This window comes from Limanda limanda, chromosome 1, assembly GCF_963576545.1.
Source record: "Limanda limanda chromosome 1, fLimLim1.1, whole genome shotgun sequence".
Classification (NCBI taxonomy): domain Eukaryota; kingdom Metazoa; phylum Chordata; class Actinopteri; order Pleuronectiformes; family Pleuronectidae; genus Limanda; species Limanda limanda.
The window spans coordinates 5,622,898-5,644,913 of record NC_083636.1 but is presented as its reverse complement, the minus strand read 5'-3'; the positions used below and the strand labels follow the sequence as shown (position 1 = coordinate 5,644,913).

The 22,016-nt window shown below is 43.5% G+C and overlaps 2 protein-coding genes across 3 annotated transcripts in view; one reads left to right on the top strand and one right to left on the bottom strand.

Annotated features, from left to right (window-relative positions):
* Positions 1-678: 678 nt before the first annotated feature.
* LOC133011793 (coxsackievirus and adenovirus receptor homolog) lies at positions 679-13,419 on the top strand. The gene is made up of 8 exons (XM_061079696.1): positions 679-690; positions 1,922-1,949; positions 2,130-2,305; positions 3,395-3,599; positions 6,782-6,934; positions 7,455-7,577; positions 8,846-8,987; positions 13,203-13,419. The coding sequence occupies exons 1-8, from the start codon at positions 679-681 to the stop codon at positions 13,417-13,419; spliced, it is 1,056 nt and encodes a 351-aa protein (XP_060935679.1).
* A 2,323-nt stretch (positions 13,420-15,742) lies between these two features.
* Positions 15,743-22,016, bottom strand: part of vav2 (vav 2 guanine nucleotide exchange factor) — a 182,772-nt gene continuing 176,498 nt past the window's right edge. The window contains exons 23-28 of one of the 2 annotated variants that reach the window (XM_061072567.1): positions 21,685-21,801; positions 21,113-21,200; positions 20,895-21,018; positions 18,371-18,457; positions 17,706-17,860; positions 15,743-16,405 (exon numbers count right to left, since the gene is read on the bottom strand). In XM_061072567.1, the coding sequence (XP_060928550.1) occupies positions 16,358-16,405; positions 17,706-17,860; positions 18,371-18,457; positions 20,895-21,018; positions 21,113-21,200; positions 21,685-21,801 (619 nt within the window). In that variant the 3' untranslated portion in view covers positions 15,743-16,357. The remainder of the gene's footprint in view (positions 16,406-17,705; positions 17,861-18,370; positions 18,458-20,894; positions 21,019-21,112; positions 21,201-21,684; positions 21,802-22,016) is intronic. The other variant, XM_061072573.1, reaches the window with a different exon arrangement.

Here is a 22,016-nt window from a genome sequence, read left to right as displayed (position 1 = left end):
TCTTGTGTAACTTTTAATTTTGTATCCATGCTTTTCTTTTGAAATTCTGCTAAAATTGTACATGTGAACTAAAGAAAAGTCCCAGTTTGTGGATGTTTCTGTGTTTTTTCAACCACCTGCTCTGAATGATTTCATCCCAGGAGCAGGAGCAGGAGCAGGAGCAGGAGCAGGAGCAGGAGCAGGAGCAGGAGCAGGAGCAGGAGCAGGAGCAGGAGCAGTAGCAGGAGCAGGAGCAGGAACAGCAGCAGGAGCAGGAGCAGGAGGAGCAGCAGGAGCAGGAGCAGGAGGAGCAGCAGGAGCAGGAGCAGGAGCAGGAGGAGCAGGAGCAGGAGCAGGAGCAGGAGCAGGAGCAGGAGCAGGAGCACTATGTGGAGACTAACCTGCTGCCTGCCCTGGATCTCTGGCTTCTTGTTACACACTGCGACTCTCCTGAGCACGGGTAAGAATACAAACACGCTGGCAGATCAATTCCAGACCACACTAACCCACTGACATCTTCCTCCTCCTCCTCCTCCTCCTCCTCCCTCTGTTATCTACTCCACTGTATTTCATAACACTGAATGCAGCATCTTCTTGTGTGTTTTCACAAACGATCCCTGGAAGCTGGTGTCTCGTCTCGGGTGAACACTGCCGAGCTCGAGGCCTCTGAGGCCGTGTGAGATTTCCCCAAACGTTACCATGGCGCTCACGGTCTGTCCAATCAGGCGTTGAGATGATGCCCCCAGATGACTGTTGACTCCCTAATGATCCAGGGATTTCAGCTCATATGTTGTTTACTTGTGTCCGTGGCCCTAAATGCAAATGCACTTCTAGGTTGAGTAGTAAGTCAATTTATGTGGTGCAGGCGACTAGTTTTATTAAAAAAATACAGGCAACAGTTCCTTTAATGTGCTCTAATACAAACTGCTATAAATGCACTGCACAGTTAGTTTCACAAACAGCATTTTAATGAGGAAAATTATCTATAACTACTCGTGTCACAACCATTAATACGCCGCATATATACCAGGAGATACATCCATTGCACATCCATGGCTCTGTGCTTCTGTAGATTTCAGATAAAAGATCAGATTCTACATTAAAGTGTAAAAAGTCTCTTAGCCCGGGGGTAGGTTTACATTAAAGAGTTATATGTTGAGATACAGTCGCTGACGCTCGACAGCTTGAGGCGAAGAGACTCATGAGCATTTCATGTTCAGTAGAAAATCCTCTGCAGTCAGTGAGGTTGCCTTGAGTCGTTAACTTAAGCCGTCTTCAGACATTTCAGACTGAGCATAATTGGGTGTGGACTTTCAAAGGAGTTTGCTTCTCACAGATTCTCCCTTCTGATGCAGACAGGTGTAGCACAGCAGACAAAGGCATCTTCTTCTCCGTCACGTTTCAGCAACATCATCATCACTCACCACTCGTTCATAGAAACTCTCTCTCTGACGTTTGCGTTGTCACGTTCAGCCGCTCCTGAGGAAGTCAGGAGATTTAATGGAGTTTGGTGCTTGTATGAAAGCAGCTCCAGAGACTTCCCTGGTGAGGATCTCCCCAGGTTGTGTGTTGTGGCATCTCTCTGTCTTCAGTCTGGTCTCCACCGACCTGGGAGGCAGCAGCTCAGTCAGTTTTCGCTTCAGCTGACAGCCTTTCTCACCCTGAAATGCTGAACAATCTCGTCGTCCAGAGGGTTTTGACGTTCGAGCATGAGAACAGAATGCTCCTGTTCACCTCTGCATTCACCGGGTTGCTTCCATCAGACGTGGAATCATCAATAAACTCCGGTGTGCCAGTTCTATTGGCGGCTGCACAGTACATTTGCCAAAGCCATTCCAGCACCACCACTGTGTTTGACAGATATGGTTTTGGCTCATGAGTTGTTTTCCTCTTTCTATAATTTCTGCCCTCTCGGTTTTCTTTTGTGTTTGGTGACCTTCAGTCTGGCCGCTCGGTTTCCGACACTCACCGTAGGTTTGTGTGTTCACTCTTAAGAGATGGTCACGAAATTGTCTCTTGACCTGAGTGAAGGAAACATGTCCGCCTACATCTTTGGGAATTCCCTTCGTCCTGTACCGTCATAAAAATGTCTTTCCTTTCGCTGCACAGTCTTTCCCACTCACTTTTCCTGTGTGTCTGATTCCCTGTAGGACTGGGATACACACAAGGGCTGCAGGTGACATCCACCGGCCCACTGACCATCCTGAAGGCCGAGGGCGAGGGTGTGATTCTGGGCTGCGGCTACACGCTGAGCCCCTATGACAGCGGAGACCTGGACATCGAGTGGTCGGTGGTCAGTCCGGACACCACCAAGAAAGATCGGATGGTAAGAACCTCGAAGAGAATAAGAGAAATAGAAGCTAACTAATGAAACAACCTTAGATTCATGAGAAGATGATGGAAGACGACATCCATCCCATTCAAATCATTAGCTTCATGTGATTTGCTGCTTCCCCTGGAAACCAGACCAGTCAGCTCATGTTTATTCACTTTTGCTGTTCAACCCAAATACAAACTTGTTCCGGTGAATCCAGGGTCGGTCTCCACTCGTTTAAGACTTCAGAATTCAGTCCAGGACCTTTTCAATTTCCCTCAAATTAGTTGTTGATCCCATTTGCCTTTTTAAACTAAGTCGGCCATTAGTGTCGGGGGATTGAAAGGAGGAAGTTGCCCTCAGGGAGCAGACGTTTTATCAGTCAAAACAAGGAAAGACAAGTGGTCAGTGTAGGTTACTGATTCCTGTGCAAATTGAATGCTTGGCACCAAAAGCAAACCACTTAAAATGTATTGTTCTTCCAAGCTCTTTTTTTTGTGTGTGCAAATTAATCAAACCACTGCATAAATTAGAGCTGCACTAATTGACTTCCGGCCACTAGGGGGCAGAGGAAATTGAAAAACGAGGTGTAGAGCAAACGTTTTATCTCACATTTGCAGACAGTTTTCGGAGATGGACAGAGGAACATTAGCATTCACCTGGGCCGTGCCTCTGTCCTCCTGCTCAATGTCAGTCCAGCAAACACTTCTTGTCCTCCCTGTCTCTGGTTTGGTCTCAACGATTAGAGGAGAACACAGGTCAGATATTACACATTCTGCGGCTGTGATCTGTCGGCTGAGCCGGTCGTGTACAGTGGATTTGTCGGAGCTTGTTTGCTGCGAACAGCTTCCGGCTGCTGCTGCTGCTGCTGCTGGGAACAATGCTGGTGAGAGTGAGGCAACAGAAGTAATTTAACGAACTACAAGAGGCCACAAAGTGGAGAGGAGCTGCAGTGTTGGTGGGTTTGTCACCATGAGGGACCCTCAGCATTACCTGGACTCATTAGATTCAATATCAAGGCTTTAATCTGTCAAAATCAATTAAAAAATCATAATTCAGAGTTATTTGTTAATCATGTTTGGTTTTTCTGTTTTCCTCCAGCTGCTGTCCTACAGCGGCGGCACTGAGTACGTCCACGATGACGCCGCTCTCGCACACGGGCTCCGCTTCGCCGCCCCCGACCCCTCGAGAGGCGACGCTTCTCTTTCAGTCGCTGAGCTGTCACCTGCTCATAGTGCGACCTACCAGTGCAAGGTGAAGAAAACACCTGGAGTGGACACACGCAAGGTGTCACTGGTGGTGATGGGTAAGTCCGGGCGCTGGGTGTCACACTTCCTGTCTGTCTGGTTACTGGAAAATGCAGCTTCTCAAGTTTTTTACGTTTCAAAGTAATTACACTCAGGTTTTTTATCTTCTTGGACTATGACAGCTAAACTAATGGCCCGATACGTGTCTGCTGTTGTAAAAAACATGTTTAACAGTCTGATTTTGTTCAGTAAAAGAAACTTCTGCAAAGAAATTTCTCATAAATGAAGTGCATGAATTGTATTGAGTGGGAAAGTACATCAGAAAAAAGTGTTGTCCCTGTATTTCCGTCTCAAAAATCAACATGAAAGTGAAGTATTTCATTTGATTCTCGTCCAACCTACTTTGTTTGAAGAGTTTGAGCAGCGGCTCGGTTGCAGGAGGGGTCGCCTCATTTACACATTTATTTATTATGATTTTAAGACTTTTTATTATATCACATCACTCCTCGCAAAGATGTTTCATGATTGATCAAACAAATGTCCCAGTTCTAGAAAAACAAAGAACATGAACAGGCGAGGACCCAAATACAGAGGTCACAAGAGGAAGAACAGCAATAAGAAAGGTTCGGTAAACACAGAGAGGCAGACGACAAAAAGCACTGAGGCAGAGGGGAGGTCCAAAAACTGAAAGTCACATGGGACAACACGAGGAACGTTGACAAAGGCAGACGAGAAACTAAGTTTAAATACAAGAAGGAACAAGACGCGGGTGAAAGTAACGAGGACGAGGCACACGGATCGATCAGGAGATACTTCACCTGAAGAACGAACAAACTTCAAGAGGCTGCGTAGTTTTTCTCTTTGTTGTTTGGTTGAGTTGAAGCGTGACACTCGAGCATTGGGCGTCTTGCTCATCGGTGAAGCACAATGAATCCTGGGAGAATTTGGGGCCAGGAAGGATCCGCCAGGTGGAGCCTTCGCTTCTCTGGGATTGAAGGATTGCGTTTGAAGGAGACTTGGAAATGTGACGGTCTAGTCGTCGTACCTTCTGTGTCTTCCTGACTGAACTTACACTTTGCTTCACAAGGCCACAACTTTAAAAGTCTGCACAACTGAAAGACTTTTGAAAAAGGTCCACAACTGAAATGCAACAATTTCAAACAAAGAATCTCAAGATCTCAAAAGAATAATGTTCTTGGCTCAACTTTGGATTTTTCAGTTGATCGATCCAAGGGTTCACGAAGCAGTCATTTCATTTTATTGCTAAAACCAACAACTAGATTACATTACTACATAAGAGTTCTGTGTCAGTTTCCCGCTAACCCTCTACCATTTCATTTTTATAAAGGTTAATATTACACAAGCCTCTTTGCATCTTAAACGGTGACAGGAATTAAATCTAATGGCTAAAAACCTTTTCGTTATTTATAAGTCTCAGAGGAAATTACACTGAAAGCAAAATGTCAACCATTGTTATTTCACATTTCACATTCACGATGTTTTCAGTCGGAGACACATCTGATTACTCACTTTAATGAGTGTCGTGACATGTGTTTATTCTTATTCAATATATTTTCCACTTAAAAATTATCCAAGCATATAACAGAATATGACCAAATTGAACTTTAAAAAAATAACATCTTCACATGAAAGCACCTTGTAAATGTTGATTATTAAGCTTCTGTAGCAAATAATGTTCTTGATTAAATAGATTTAATGATTTAAAGACTCAATAATTCTGCATTATCAGTGGGATAAGGGGCTGGCTGTGGTTCAGGAGGTCGTCCACTGATCGTAGGGTTGGTAGTTTGATTCCTGGCTCCTGTGAACAGGACGTGTGAGCAAACAGCTGCATGTGAACCTGGATGTAAAGTGCTCTGAGTGGTTGTTACAATGAGAGAAGCTCTTCACACATACAACTTACTTGTTGGAGCTAAATTATTTCTTAGGAACCTTGTATGAGATGAAATCACGTCCCTGAAGCCCACTGTTAAATAACCATGCAAACCAGAGAGCAAAAAACATCCTGGTCGTCGTGTGAAAACACAGAGTAGAGGTAGAAAATGGAAATGTGCTAATGAACAGGAGGAAGGATTCTTTGTTTTTCGCTTCTGCTGCAGTGTCAATCGAGAGGAGGATGAAATGTTTGAAGCTCAAACAAACCTCGGAGTCTTTGAGTATCGTGTAAAACGTTATCGACGTCGACAGACCAGCTTCTTTTCTCTTTCACCTTTTCATGACGACATTGTGTTGGGTTTAATGCTTCGTTCCAACAAAGCTCCGAGTCCGAGCCAGTCAGGAGTGTGTTCATTCCCATGGCAACCGCCTTGATCCACAATGTGTTGCAGGGACAAAAGAAGTTTTGTTTTTTGGTTCTGAACAGAGTCAGACGATCCTCATACTGTGCCACAGGAAGTCAGCATAACAACTAATAAGCTAAGAGGTTATTTCATCCAATTCAGTTGTTTGATGTTGTTGATGATTGTGTTATGGATTTGTATTTAAATGGATTTGTATTTATATAGCGCTTTTCTAGTCTGATGAAGACCACTCAAAGCGCTTTACAGTACAGTTTCACATTCACCCATTCACACACACATTCATACAGTGCATCTACTTGCAGCACTTTGTTATTCTATGGGGGGCTATTGAGGGTTCAGCATCTTGCCCAAGGACACTTAGGCATGCAGATGGTTCAGACTGGGGATCGAACCGCCGACCTTCAGGTTGGAGGACGACCACTCTACCCCTCAGCCACAGCCGCCCCATCATATTGATTTTAAAGTTTTTCAGCAAGTTAAACATCGTGAATTTTAATGTTACATTCCTATACATACATGTATTGGTATATACCAATGGATTTATTGATAATAATATAAATTTTTTTGTTAACAAGCAATCTTAACGCAACAGTTTACGTTCCAAGTGCATATTTCTGTCTCATCCTCTCTTCAAGCTTTCGTTCCGTATTGATTTCCACATTAATTATGTAGAATAAAGGCGTGTTATTTAGTTAACTCGTATATTTTACAGAGTTTCTTGAATTCAAGATGCTTTAAATTCGTCTTCCCATCACATTCTACCTATACCATGCTCCCTCTATGCTGTGGGAGCCAGAATCTAAACGCTTCCTCCCATTTCATCCTGGAGCTATTCAGCTGTACCCGACGCTTGAGAGACAGAACTGACATGGCAGCTCAAATAAAAAAAAGATCTTGTCCCTTTTGCCTTGTGATTACAGTGAAGCCGTCTGTGCCTAAGTGCTGGGTGGAGGGGGGGCAGCTGCTGGGGGAAGCTGTGGCTCTGCACTGTCAGTCTGCTCGAGGCTCCGCCCCCTTCTCGTACTCGTGGAGGAGAGAGCGTGAGGACCCCATCCCGGATACAGCCACACAGGGTAAGTGTGACCTCTGCTGACGTCACCATGCTACTGCACGACGTGATGAACGTGTGTGTGTGTGTGTACAAAATGCAATGATATTTTGCAGGGTACAGAATGTTTATTTTAGCATTTATTTTGAAAGAGAAGTGATAAGTTGTTGTTCTGATTATTGAAATAAGAACCTATTCAAGATAATCGAAAATCAAGGTGAAATAATGATGAAATAAAAACTGGGAATGTTGACAATCACCAGTTTAGAGGCATTTTCTCCCACTTTTCTTTTTCATGACTAATTTCCTGAGTTGCTTCTGGCATAAAATCCTTTGATCAACGTCCTTCTGCAGAGAGAAAATCTGCACCAACGGATATAAAGTCAATTAAAACCAGAAACAACAAAACCTGGAGAATGTCCCACTTGAATTATTCTACATGTATGAACCAGTCTGAGGAGATTAAGGCTCTTTGCATGTGCAGCACAGTATGTTCTCTCCGTGTGTTAATCCGTGTCCGTGGGCGTTTTGCATGTTCTCCTCAGACCGTGTGACCGGCGAGCTGAGAATCAGAAACCACTCGCAGAGCTTGGCAGGATTCTACCTTTGTGAGGTGAACAATGCTGTGGGAGCCGAGCGCTGCCGGATCAACCTGAAGGCAAACAAACGTAAGAGGGGGGGGGGGGGGGCTGGGGGACGCACGCCACTGCACGAGGACGGAACCCGTGCACGACACACACGTGGTCACGGAGGAACTAGATTTCATCCTCCTCTCTCTTTGTAGAGGTGCCAAAGCCTCCTCACTGCTCCACTTCACACACACACACACACACACACACACACACACACACACACACGTTGGGTTTTAACAGCAGCGCTCAGAAACATCGGTGAATCATCCTCATTGTAACGTTAAGGCAGGAGGTCAAAGGTCAATGGCGAGGAAGCAGCTTCATTCACAGAGCGACGATCCTGCTGGTCGTCACTTAACTTCCTGACGTGGAGTCACTCAGGTTTACAATGATGTTACAATCATTCTCCTGCCTGATGGCTTCATGAAGAGCAGCGACAGAAATGGCAGCATTGATTAGAGCCACTTTGTGTGTGAATATAAATAGAAGCACGACTGTAACTCAGAGAAAATCCCTTGAAAAGAGGACAGTCCTGGTTTCTTCATGTAGAGAAGAACCTGCAGAAACCAGGGATGTGCCTCACAGGGGAGGGAGGTGGTGACTGTGGGAGAACAGCCGCTGATTCACTGCACCACCACAGAATAAATCATCTCTGGACTCAAACAAGCGTGCTGGGATTCTACAAATCCATAAATTGAGTTTTGTCTTTGTGTGCGTCGTGATCCGTGGAGCAGATCTTAACATCTTGTCGAGTCCATAACTCCTGGTGTCCGGGTTCAGATTTTTTGGCACCGAGCGGGGGGGGAAATCATTGCTTTTCATTTCGAGTTCAAGGTGCAGAGGTTCCACAGCTGCAGCTCGGAAACAAACCTGCACAACGAGACTGAAAGATGGTTAATACGAATTTAAAGCAAGCAAATAAGCAGATTTCCCAGAAAACAAGGTCACAATACAACCTTTAGTTGTAGTTGAGTGTGAGAAGACAATCTCTGTATCTCAATAGCTGCTGTATTTCTAGCAACAGAGCTGCAGTTAAACATAATGATAACTTTATAGGACACAGTAGCACATACATATATGCAAGGTCAAAGTTCAGCAAAGTGTCATCCAAGTGCAATGAATTGTGGGATAGGTTGGCACTAAGAAGGATCTGTCGGATGAAGGAGCCTTCTCAAATGCTCCCGTTTCAAATGTGATCATTAATTTGGGACATAACTCTAAAGGCTCTACTGCACCAGACTATACAAATAAGAGTACAACTGATTCTTCTCAGTGATTAATTGTTCTTCTCACTGACTTTTCAGCTCCGAACAGAGCGGCGGTGATCGTCGGCACCCTGGTGGGCTCCCTGCTCCTCATCCTCATCCTCATCGTCTTCATCGGGCTCCTCTACTGGAAGTTGAGCGGCAGATTCCGCTACGAGAAGGAATTCTCCAATGAGATCAGGTACAGACACCGGCAGCTCCAGCAGAGAGAGTAGGGCACATTCTGTGGTTCGATATCTGAGCTAATGAAGGGAGGTAAAAAAAAATACAGAATCCACACATTCTGTCTGTTGGCAGGTTTCTACTCGTCTTCGTCTGCAAAAAGTCCCGAGAGGAAGAAGCTACTGCCTCTGTCTGTCAGATTAAAGGAAACGAACATTAGGATGAAACTGTGTTTTGTGCAGTTGAGGATTTGTACATTACTTCTGCTTCTTTTATGTGCATAAAAGAAGCAGAAGTAATGAGATGCTTTTGGCCTCAGTAAAAAGAAGATACAACACAAAACACTTAAAAAATCCTTTCAATTAAGAATAGAACCAAATCACTTCACTTAAATAAAACCCAGGAAAGAGAAATGTGAATACAAGAAAAAGTGTAAATAGAAAAAGATATATTTTATTCAGGTGTACACTCCCCAAACATACTGCTCTTACTAATGTTGTGATTTCATTTCATTCCTCTATGTTTATCTACACACTTAATTATGCAGAGAGTGTCGTCTGAATACGAGTTCCTCGCCCTGTGTACAGCAATTTGATGAAATGCTGCATGAAACTCAAGGTTTTGTGAGATGAGTGCAGAAGCAAATTTAAAGGATTTTCTTCAGGTACGCTGATGCAAATATAACCGCTGACATAAATAACATCAGCTCTGCCATACGCTCAGTCGAAAAGCGTGAGTGGGATTCATTAAAAGTTTCAAACTCTTCTCTTTTTGTTGATCGTCAGAGTTTGGATCAGGTGAAACTCTCGAGTGTCAACAAACTCTCCCGGGTGTTCTCGTCTTCGACTTTTACGGCAATTATACAGTTTCTGTGGAGAGTGGCATTTCAAACACACAGTAAATAACAGCACTTCCGTACAGCACAGCAGGTCAATGTAATTAGTTTTTATATTTACCTAAAAGGAAACGTAGAGGAAAATAACAGACTTGAATCAAAGTCTGCGTTTTGATGAATTCTTAAATTCTGAAAGGAGAAGGAACAGTGAGCAAACACAGCTGGATCTCAAAAGTTTGAAATTATGGGAAATAAGTTTTTCTCATACAAGAAAAGTGCTTTGCTTTGCATTGAAAGTAGAAATTGAGGCAAGCACTCAGCCTGGCTGTCTATAGCAGAAACTGAATCCACCTACAACCTTTCAAGCTCTCAAATCAAACCTGTGAGAACCATTTGACATCTTAAGCTCCATCAGAACCACTCACATCGATCACTTTTCCTAACTTGACGGCTGAATCGGCTTCTCTTTGGCAAGGCAGCTGATGTCAGATGGTAATGACCACGATCACGCCGGTCACTGAACCAACTTGCTCACACAAATCGTAACTTTTGTCGCATGGCTCTCAAAATCCAAACCTAACATGGTAAATGGATTTGTATTTATATAGCGCTTTTCTAGTCTGATGAAGACCACTCAAAGCGCTTTACAGTACAGTTTCACATTCACCCATTCACACACACATTCATCCAGTGCATCTACTTGCAGCACTTTGTTATTCTATGGGGGGCTATTGAGGGTTCAGCATCTTGCCCAAGGACACTTCGGCATGCAGATGGTTCAGACTGGGAATCGAACCGCCGACCTTCAGGTTGGAGGACGACCACTCTCCCCCTCAGCCACAGCCGCCCTCAATCCTTTAACAGGAGCTAGTGGTTTAATGCACATTCCAGTCCACTGATGACGTAGAAGGGGAAACGGGAAAACACCATCCTGAGCTCATATTCTGCAGCCGACCTCCCGTCCTGACACGTCTGAGATCATTTCTGCTCTTGCAAAAAAACATTGTCTCTCAAAATATTTTTGGAGCCGTGGTTCACAAGCAGTTGAAAACAGCCCACAGGCTTTTTAAAGCTGATGTGGAACTGGGAGCAGCGTCGGTGTGGGAGGACAGTGTTGTGTGCAGGAGACAGAATCCCATCGAGGGCCACAATCATCCTCCGTATCAGCGATAGACGGGAGTTAAACTCTCCTCACACCAACATGACTTTGTGGAGAGAAGCTCATAAGAAAGAAACGGCGGAGCGTAATAATGTGAGGCACACGGCACTAGAGCCTCTAACATCTGTCACTTACTGGTTTTCAAAGTAAACAGTGCAGCTTGAGAGGTTCAGCGATGAGTCATGCAGAGCGTTATATCACTTCAATAGTACTCCGTTCCCTACATCTATAAAAAAATACAGTGAGAAAAATAAGACTCAAGCTGCGATTCAGGACCGAAACGTTAAGAGCAGAAACTCGACTGTAAATGAGCTCCGATGGATAAACAATCTGACAACAGCTTCTAACCTCACGTAGAAGCAAAAGCATTTTTTAAATCTGGATTTTGACATTATTAACTTATTAGGAACAGAGATATTTACAAACAACTTTCAAAGGGAAGATGTTTGAAAAACTTCTGTTGATGTGGACGTTATCGCCACCTACTGGCCAGTTGTGCACGTTTGGACAGAGATATTTTTCTAAATGAAGGTCGTGTCGACAAATGTTTTTATAATTGCATTTATCCAATTCAAAAAATATTTGCAGTAGTGTTGAATCCTGTTGCATATGAGCGAACTGGCTTTGTTAAAGCTGCATCATCGGATTTTCTGGCCACTAGGGGGCAACGGAGACGAGCTGTGGGGGTGTTGAGGGTAACTACTGTGTTCTATATCTCTAAAGGCCCATGAGTGTGTTGAACAAATATTTATGACACTGCAATAATTAGCTGATGTTGAAACAACTGGGAAAGTGGATTTGACAGTTTTTGTCAAAGAGACTTTCAGAAAGTCATCGAAACAAAGAGGGAAAAAGTTCAATTTGTTTTAATGTAAATCGTTTCCAGAACAACCTTACGTAATAATGCAGGACAAATATCTTGCAGCACCAAACTTTTGTGGGAATGTGCGTCCCCTAAAAAATCCAGAGACTAATTCATGTCTACTGGATCTGGTGGGAACACCTCTTCACTCAGAGCTCAGTCCTGTCTGGTTTCACGGCAACACACACACACACACACGACCCAACAACAACAGGCTCAAGAGACTCGAGGCACAATTTCATCTTTAACAAACACAAATTTATTCCCTTAACCAGCAGAAATCGGAGTCCTTGGCCTGCGCGGGATGAAAAAATGCCAAAGTGGATGTGTTGTGCGAGTGTTTCCTTCGACAGAGGAGCAGATCCGAGCTGCTGCTGCTGCAAAGTTACGTGAACGCAGAATGCAAAGTAGCTCCTGAGCTCGGATGTTGGCAGCGGCGTTGACGAGGGGAGATTGTATTGTGTGCTTGTCAGTGTTTTCTGGCTGAAAGCAGCACCGGGGGGGCGGGGGATTTGTATCCCCCAGCAGAGGAAGGAAAGTGAAGGGTCTCAGAGGAGGTGGGGACAGGGACGAGCCTCCAAACGAGTAAAGACGAGATGTGTGCTGCTCAACTACTGGAAAACATCACTAACATCCACTGTGTTGAATATGGACTCAAGCAAACATCTCAGAAAAAACTAGATAACATTATGTACCAATTCTAGCAACTTATAACTTATCAACATAGGCGGTCAAATTCATGCATTTACGATAATGAATTTCATGAACTCAGATATTGAGTTAAGCGACGTTGAATCTGCCAAAAGGGAGATGTCCAAAGTCTAATTTACACGAATGAGTCTCTTCCTGTTCCTCAAAAATGAGTCGTATGAGCAGTTTGATCAATTTCAGTATCAACCACAAATATTACCTCACAGTCATCTGTGCTATGTTCATGGATACAGACTTGTAAAGGGAAGATAGCCCAGATTTCGACCGCTTTATTAACAATGCAGTTTTATGCTGATGGATATAAGTTCTCGACTGTTTAGCTGACTGCATGATAGGTATTCTGAAAGAAAATGAATCAAGAAAACTTGTTTCCATGTTTGGTTCTAGCCTCTAAAATATGAGCTTATGCAGCTTTTCTCTATTTTAATATCATCACAAATAAGGTTTTGACTTTTTATTAGTTTTGGAAGTGCCATCGCTTTGGAACTCTCTGTGTTATGAGGTATTTTACAGACGGAGTAAAACTGCTCAGGTCCATGATGATCAGTGAAGCAAAATTTGAATTGAAATGAAAACACAGTCCATATACTCAGCTGCTGTATTTGCCTAATCACCCTTTTTATCATAACTGAAATCCTCTGACATCGTTGTTTCTGATTTCCAACAGAGAGGATGTCCCGCCTCCTGAGAGCCGTCCTGCCAGTCGCCAAACGAGCCGGTCTGTCCGTCAGCACCACCGGGCGACCTACAGTCCGGTGGGCGGGGTCGGGGGTGGGACTGAGGTGAGCTCTCTCAGTGAAGGAGCCACACATCCACCCTCCTGCTCCACACCAGTCAAAAGCAAACCAGTCCAATATGACGACAGGAACGGACGTGCAGTTTGAACCAAACTGAGGAAAAACGACCTCACGTCTTTAAAGAGAAGAGTCGAGAAAGTTTCGGAAGTTGAACTTTTGTAAAATGCGGGTTTCAGATTTTCATGACCTGAACTCAAAGCTGTGCAATGTGAACATTTGTTATTTAAAAGAAGTTTTCATCTAGTGCTAATTAGGGCCCGAGCACTGACATCAAAGGTCAGGTGAGACCCTATTGAAATTGTGCTATTGAAATTGTAAGGATTATTATTATTATTCAGGCAAATTAATTGGCTTTTTGAGGGCTTTACCATGCTCAAATTCTTACCAAAATTTGCAGAAAGTTAGAAAGTGTTGAAAATTTACGTATTCTGAATACGTAAATTTCACATTGACCGGTCTTCACAAAAATCGATACACAGGTGTATCATGACCAGACAAACAAAAAAGTCTTCAGGTGCAATTGGAAAAACACAAAAGGAAGCCTGCTATTTTGCATTTAGTGGCCATTTTGGCCATATTCCACATTTTTACTTTGATGTACTTGTACTTACATTTTATATTCTGATTTCTTTTGGTCAAAATGTTTCTATAATTTGCAATAAAAACATTAAAAAATAAACCAGTGTCCTTTCTTTTTTTAAACAAAAGAGAAATATTTATTTCATGATAGACCTCATTTGGAAATATTCAACCTTTCAAAAAAAAAAAGAAGTAATGTACACAATGAAGTACTTTTTTTCCAAGGACGTACTGACAGGAGTTGACAGATCAACAGTCACATGCGATGGGTTTTTGTCCACTACATAAACAGCGTCTAACCCCCCCCACCACACCACACCACCCCCAGTACTTTTTGCTTCTCAAGGGGGGGGGGGAAGGACAACATCTTACATCACAAACGATCAAAAGTTTGGAATCTTAAGAATCTGCATCGTCTGCTGTGAAAGTGTTTGTGAACCAGAGCTCAGTGTTTGCACTTTATTTCTCAGCCTGAACGATTTGATGCTTTGAACATTTCATTTTATGAATATAGCGAATCCTACTTTTCCTATTCATGTGTTTTTCTGAAATGTATTAAAATGACTATTGATGCTGAAAATGTGTGGGTGGAAGATATGAAGATTACACGTAAGAAGTAAGTCAATATGTTGTTCTTTGAATGGAAATGCAAAATTAAAGACTAAACAATTGAATATCTATAGAACTTATTAAAAAGTCTCTCTGAGGGAATCTGTATGTAAACTCACTGCAGACTGTGAATTAGTAATAAAGTATTAAAGCCTCTAAATGCAAACACTGAGCACTGCCCCCCCACTAGAAACTCACAAAGTCACAAGGGCTCCTTCTGTGGATTTTATATGAATTAGCACAAGAAGTTTTGCTTCAGATTTGAAAACTCTTTTTGACACTGTTTAATGTTCATCAGTCTGCACAGCACCGAGCGGATTCAACACGTGTGAAACCATGAATCAATATTCAAGGAGAAAACAATCCCATCACCTGATCATCTGTAAAAATAAGGCAAGGTACAAAAAAAACATTAAGAAATCCATGCACACATTAAAAAACATGGCAGAATTTGGCTTCAAATGAAAACAAAACAACAACAACAACTCAATGGTCCAGTTCTCAAAACTAAAAAATAATCATCTTGATTTTGTGCAAAAAAACAAAAGTAGAACGACGAAGATTTTTGTTTTTAAAGTGTTGAGTGGTTGTCGAGTGGAATGTCTTGATGATTCCCTTTTGCGCATCCGGCTGATTGCACCCCTGTGACGCTGAGACTGGTGTGAACAGTGTGTGTGTGTGTGTGTGTGTGTGTGTGTGTGTGTGTGTGTGTGTGTGTGTGTGTGTGTGTGTGTCTGTCTGTGTGTGTGTGTGATTGTTGTCGGTTATAAAAACCCTCCTCAAGTCTCCGAGAGTCCATCCAGCCTCCGGTTCGGACGCGTTAAATGCTTCACCATCTTGTTCTTCCAGGGCTCAGGAGGCAATCAACTGCCCCCCACCACCCCCTGGTTTGTTGTGTAAGTGCCTCCGCCCTCCTGTTTTTTTTTTTGGACAGACGGTGTGTTCCCGGGGCGGGGGGGTGCTAGGCAAAGTTCTTTACTGGCTGATGTTGAGGCTCAATATGCAACGACCATTCTTCAAAAGGCACCGTACTGTACATTGGTCGGCTCTGTGTGTGTGTGTGTGTGTCTGTGTGTGTGTGTGTGTGTGTGTGTGTGTGTGTGTGTGTGTGTGTGTGTGTGTGTGTGTGTGTGTGTGTGTGTGTGTGTGTGTCTGTGTGTGTGTGTGTGTCTGTGTGTGTGTGTGTGTGGGCCGCACATGGGCACATGCACACATGGAGAAGTAAAAACAAAGTTGATTCCCTCCACTGGTGTCAGCCCACAAGGCATCACCATGACAACTAAGGCAAAAAATCTCTCCACATGAAAACAGAGCGTCCGTCCGTCAGTCTGTCTCTTTGTTTTTTTGTCTTTCTCATTTTTTGTTTCTCTCATCTGATTCTTTTGCTGCTGCTAAAATCAACGTCCCCCACAATAATCATCCGTAATGATAATAATCTCTATTCAATAAATTATCTATACTGTACAATTATTTCACGTCACAATAGACCTGCAACAAAAAGGGGCCGTCCTTTTTCATAGTAAAGCTTTTCCAAATCGTCCGTCTGTGCAGCGTCCGAGTTCAATCGAGACAAACACTCTCTCTCTTCCTTCCTGTACACGAGTTTAAACAGGACGTCCCGAGAAAAGAAGAAAACCCGAAAAGCAAAGCTGATGCATAATCGAAGAAAGAGAAGCTGGGACACGAGGATCCAGCGGGAAAAAGAAACAGCAAAAAAGAAGAAGTTCTTTTGTTCCTCGTGTCCTTTTCCTGGGGAGAGTCATTTCCTCTGAGAACAGAAGGTAGAAGATGGTTCCTGATTTGAAAGAAGGATCCAGGCCGGCGAAACATCCCGGCTTTACTGCCCCCCCTCCTCATCCACGTAGGTGGAAGGAAACCATCCGATCTGAAACAGAAAATAACCCAGAGACATAAACACCTTCATGTTGTCAGATGTAAACAACAGATGGTTTCCTTTAGAGGCTTTTCTTACGTGCACGCAGATAATCGTCGACACTAAAAACAACCCGACGCCGCTCGGATGCGTTGGACCGACGCCATGCAGAATCCTGCGCTCTCATTGGCTGAGGGGTGAGCATTCTTCTCAGATAAGTGCTCAGCCAAGCAGCAACAGCCTCGTGCCCATTTGGAATAATAAAATACTCGAGAGTTACTTTAAGTTCTACTTCAGCTGTTGCTAGGCGATGGCTGCTCCTACTTGTTGCAAAGTGAATCCTGAGCAAATTCATTCAAACTGCAAATCGCTCTTATTCATGAATATTCAATATTTCTTCTGTTTTTCAAATTCCTGGCAAGACGTTTTTTGTAAAGAGGGATAAAAATAAACCTCTGAGTTGACATATGATCTCATCTATTCTGCATAGCTAATTATTGATTGTTTCAACTATATACCCACAGGTCGATACAGGAGCCTGGTATTTAAACCTCACATAGACGAACATGATTCTCCCTATTGGTATGACTTTATAAGATCATTTTGACAACATATTTTATTCATAACCACCTTTAATATGTGAAATACAGCTCACGGTGCTTAACGGCGATAAATACAAAAGTAGGAAATCAATGGAAAATAAGATGGAAATAAAACCCAGTTAATAAAACGTGAAGTGAAATAAGATTCTGAGGAATAGGAGCCACTGAGGAAAAGTAATAAATTGAAGTTAACATGGCAAAAAGATAGATTTACAAAAATATAAATCTGTTGTCGAGTCCTCCTCTGAATTTCCTGTCAGTATAACATTCTCCACCATCCACACACAGACTGGACTTTAATTCAGTTTGCTGGTTGAACAGTGGCTCCAGCACCAGACAGTCTGGTTTAGCTGCTGGGCACCAGTACAACAGTGGAGGGGATGCACTCTCTTCTCTTTCATGCTGCAGAGCTTCAGATTAACACTGTCAAATTTTTTACACCCTGAAGTAGAAACAGTCCTGGAATAAAAAAGCCGAATTCCCATCCAGTTTTTACTGCCAGTCTTTTGAAGTGGAGCATTTCCCAGCAGCCGGGCTTTTACTTTATTGTCTCCACCACCTGCTTCAGAAGTGCTTCTCAGTTCACTTGTTCAATCAAGTCACTCGAGGACCTGGATACTTTTGAGGGTTTAAGGCATAAATGCATGTTTCTGACACATGCAGATCTTAAAGAAAACAGCAGCTTTCACAGCACATGAATGAACACTCACTCGTCCGTTGGCCTCTCCCTTCCACCAGCCCTGGTCTCCTCCGATCTTGCTGTAGATTTTCACGACGTCTCCTTCCCGCAGCGACAGCTCCCTCATGTCCCGCGCCGCAAAGTTATACCGGGCCACGGCCGAGCTGACCACCCGCGGAGTGAACACTGGAAACAGGAAGCCACAGGAACTCAAACCAGACACAAGACCAAATATCCAACAGCTCATTTTCATCACAGTGTCTTTTTTTGTATACAATGCAGCAACTGAAGGTATTAATCAGTAGTAATGGAGTTTAATAACAATCTCTATGCATGAGGGACCTGGGCGGGAAGGTGACACTGATCATATTATTAGTAATTAGTAGTGAGGAGAGAACAGAGGGAGGACGCCTGCCTCCGTGGTTCTTGTGCCACTGCATCGTCACTAATGAGCGTGATGAGAAGGGACAAGTTGTTTCATTAAAGGAAAGGAAATAGCTTTTCTCTTCTTGATTTAATGAGGGACTGTCATTCCAGGGGAAGAACTGAATAGTCCTCGTTAATGAAAATAGCACTAAGGAGAGAGAGAGAGTAATGAGGCTGAGAGGCTTATTGTGAAATTACAGGTGGCTAGGTGTGGAAAGGCGACAGGAGCAAAGGAAAGACAGGAAAAACAACAAAAAAAGCATCCGGTACCTGACCAAAAGGGAGCTGAGGTCTGAGTTGAGGAGAAGTTGAGGCCTTGTGGACTGAGGAAGGAGAAGTTGTAGGAGGCGCAGGAGGCTGCTGAGAGGAAGACAGGAAGAGACAGAGGAGGAAGTAAAGCTGGAAGCTGATTGGCGAGCGCATGCAGAGCTGCAGCCGGAGAAGAGGAGGATTCAGAAGAAGACAAAGCTTCATTTGTAAAGACTGTGTCTGCAACTTAAGAGTGCATTATATCCTTATTATATTTAATCTCAACGGGTATTTAAACAATAATATACATTTATTTGTGGATTGTAAACACAGTAATTGTTCCAATTGTCGGTTTATGCGTCATTTGGAAAACTTTACTGTTGCATATAAATACAGTTTGACTGGATCATACCCAAGAGATAATTTTAATGGGAAATAAAGAAGAACTAACCAACTAGAACTCTATTTAATTCATTAATTTTTATATTTTGATATTACAGCATTGTTGCCTCATAATGTGACTGATGAATGAAACAGCCACGTTGCTCACAGACAACAAGATGAAGGTTGTACGCAACCTTTTAAACATTAACATAACAGGTCTGTTTTTTTGCATGTGCAGGTTCGTGCACTTGAATTCCTCCGTGTGAATGTGTAAGAAACAAGTTTCAGAAACACAGACTGCACAACCAAGACTCTAAGACAGAGGGTCCGACAGAGACAGGAGCAGCAACCAGCAGACGAGACAAGAGGAAGAGATTTTACAAGTTGTTTAAGTTGAGGAACTTTATTCCTGCACCTTGAGGGAGTCGTGGTCGAAACTGTGGCTATCGATGCCTCACTTTGGGTTTGAGATGCTCGTGTTAGTGCGACATCTAGTGGCTGAAAACAACAGGTATATAACCTTTAAAAGCTGGTTGCTGTGGATCAGGAGGAAAGAACACAAACTGGACCCCAAGATGTTAGACACACCCAGGTCTGATCAGCCTGAGGAGGGTCCGGATCAGTAAGGGGGGTCTTGAGATTAAAAGGACAAAGCACCGTTGATGCTGAAATACACAGCTGATCAAATGTCCCTAACATCCTATAGATGATGAAAGATATTCACCATCATGTCCAATATCCTAAAATATGCGTATGACATTTGTAAACTTGACCAACATGTCATAATCACAGATGAAAACCAAGTCTTCCCACAGTCCCACCGCTGTTTCCATGCCGACCTGCAGGGGTGTGTCTTGTCTGCAGCCTCAAAAAAAACAAAACCCCACAGGCAGAAAAAGACGGAGAAGCAGCACATTGTCTGCATTCACTTCCAAAGTGAGCAGCCAAAGCAGGAAGGAAACAATCCCGCTGCCGGGGCCAGTTGGGTCTTCCTGCCCCGGCGCAGGACAGAAGCCAGAGCCAGTATTCATACGGTGGAATGGACAGAGAGGGCAGCCAATGCAGACAGCCGACCAACTCTTCCTCTTTGTCTCACTCGCTTTATATATTTCGCTCAGTTGCCTCCTTCTCTGACCCTCTCCCCCCTCTGGCCGGCCTCCATTTCTTTCTGTACTTGTCAGGAGAGTCATTGGCCTCGGAAGGACCAGGACGTCAGAGGAGGTGGAGAGAGAAGGTCGCAGCCTGTCTCATTTATTTTCCACTCCCTCGCATTATCCACAGCCAAGATGGCAAGGGATTACGTTTGTGAGCCCGACCTGCACTTTATAGCTTCTCTTCAGAGTCAAATTAGTAGTGTTCCTGCCATTCAGGGAAGCCAGCAGAGTTATAAATAGGTATAACTGTCCTGCCAGTCATCAATCCATCCGTTTTCTGCCTCTTATCTGGATCTGGGCTGTGGTGGAAGCATGTAGTCACTCACTGAGTTGTTCCCAGGTCAGGATGCTGGTTTGTAATCCCACAGCTCCTGGTTCCGTCCAACAGAGACAACACTGGCCCACTGGGATTACTGGATGTAAGAATCAGGAGTTCTGCCAACAAGGTCAAAACCTTCCGCACCAAACTAAATCACGTCTCAGATCTTTTCTGCCTCTTTGACTCTGAATTCTAACGAAACAGAAAAGTGTTCACTGTCTAGTTCACGTTTATTCAAAGTTCTGTGACGTTTAAGTCAAAGTTTATTGATATTGAACGTGTTGTGTGTCCAAATTGCACCAAATTCAACACTGCACTTCCTTTTGGCCGTAACAACACACATGTCAAGAGTCAAGCCGATAACGAGAACACTTCTCCAGATATTCGAGCCGCAGACAAACGGACAGAGACCTCTTGAATCATTGGATTGATTCACGTTAAGTATCATTCAAACAAACGCAGGAGTGAAGGTCAAGCAGCAAAATCACATCAGCAGGATCAGGAGGAAGCACGGAAATTGGGAGTTTGTGTTGAAGCCTGAAGAATGTAACAACTTTTCTCATTCATCAGCTGACTTGCTCTGCTGGTTCATTTCTGTGAATCTGTGTTTCTGGGACCAACAGATTGTGTTATCAGCATCAGGGGTAAGTGCAGTTTTAATGGTGAGACTGTGTTCAGAGCCACTTACCTGGAGAGCGTGTGCTGGCCCGTGTGAGCGAGCGTTCTCTCGACTTGTACGGGTATCGCAACGTGGTATCTAACAGCTTGAAGCTTTCTTTTAGCGAATGGGCCTGATAGTACTCCACCAGCTCCTGTTGCATAGGACAGAACAGAAAGAAGATTACGTCTCTTATCTCTTTTCACCCCCGACGTCCAGCTGCTCCTGGTATTTTTGTCCAGACTCACCAGTAGACTCTCGAACTTCTTGGCCTCGGTGATGTGAATCCAGTTGTCTTTTTCAACGACTTTAATGTGCTTCACTTCATCATTGAATCTGGAAAATCAAACGACAAAGTAACTAACAAGATCTCACTCATCAAATGATATTTATCTTTATTCTATTATTTATAGAACAGATTTAGTAAATAACCTTTTGCAACAATGTGTGAATATGGTTCAAAATATTCTGCATAGTTTGATCAAATCAAATAAATGTTCTTAGACCTAGTTGCTGCTCCCTACAGGCCCTTTGCAGACGTCTGACAGACACGATATTCTCCATTACAATACATTATAATGTGAAAGCTCCAGTAAGAGCTCGTCCAGGGTTTTTCTTCGAGATGCATTCTCTCGGAGCGAACACACACGAAAAACAGGATTTACGAAAAAGCAATTACTGAGTGGTAATTAGCCGGAGCTGAAAGATGCACTGAGAAAGCTGACTGCTGCATCCTGGGAGAGTTTTTCCTTTAAATTTCCCATGAGATATGAATAAAAAGACCTTCCCGTTGAGAATTTCCTTTTCTCCAAACACTCACTTGATGCTGATGGCGAACCTCTCGGCCTCGGCGGTCCTCTCCCTGATGAGGTAGGTCCCGCTGCAGTGGGACTTCAGCAGGTTGTCGGCCTGCTGGCGCTCCATGTTCCCGGCGAACCTGCGTGACGAGCACAAGAAACACGCTGACCTCCAGATGCAAAGAGGAAATCCTCCACTTCAAACACCCGGGTGGTAATTAATCTCTCGGTCGCGGCTATGTTTGGGGGTCAGGCTGCTTTGAATTTTGAATTAGTGCGTGAAGTTTACATTGGCAGATCTGAATTAATATAGAAAAGTGACCTGGGGGGGGATGTTAGTATATAATATATAAGG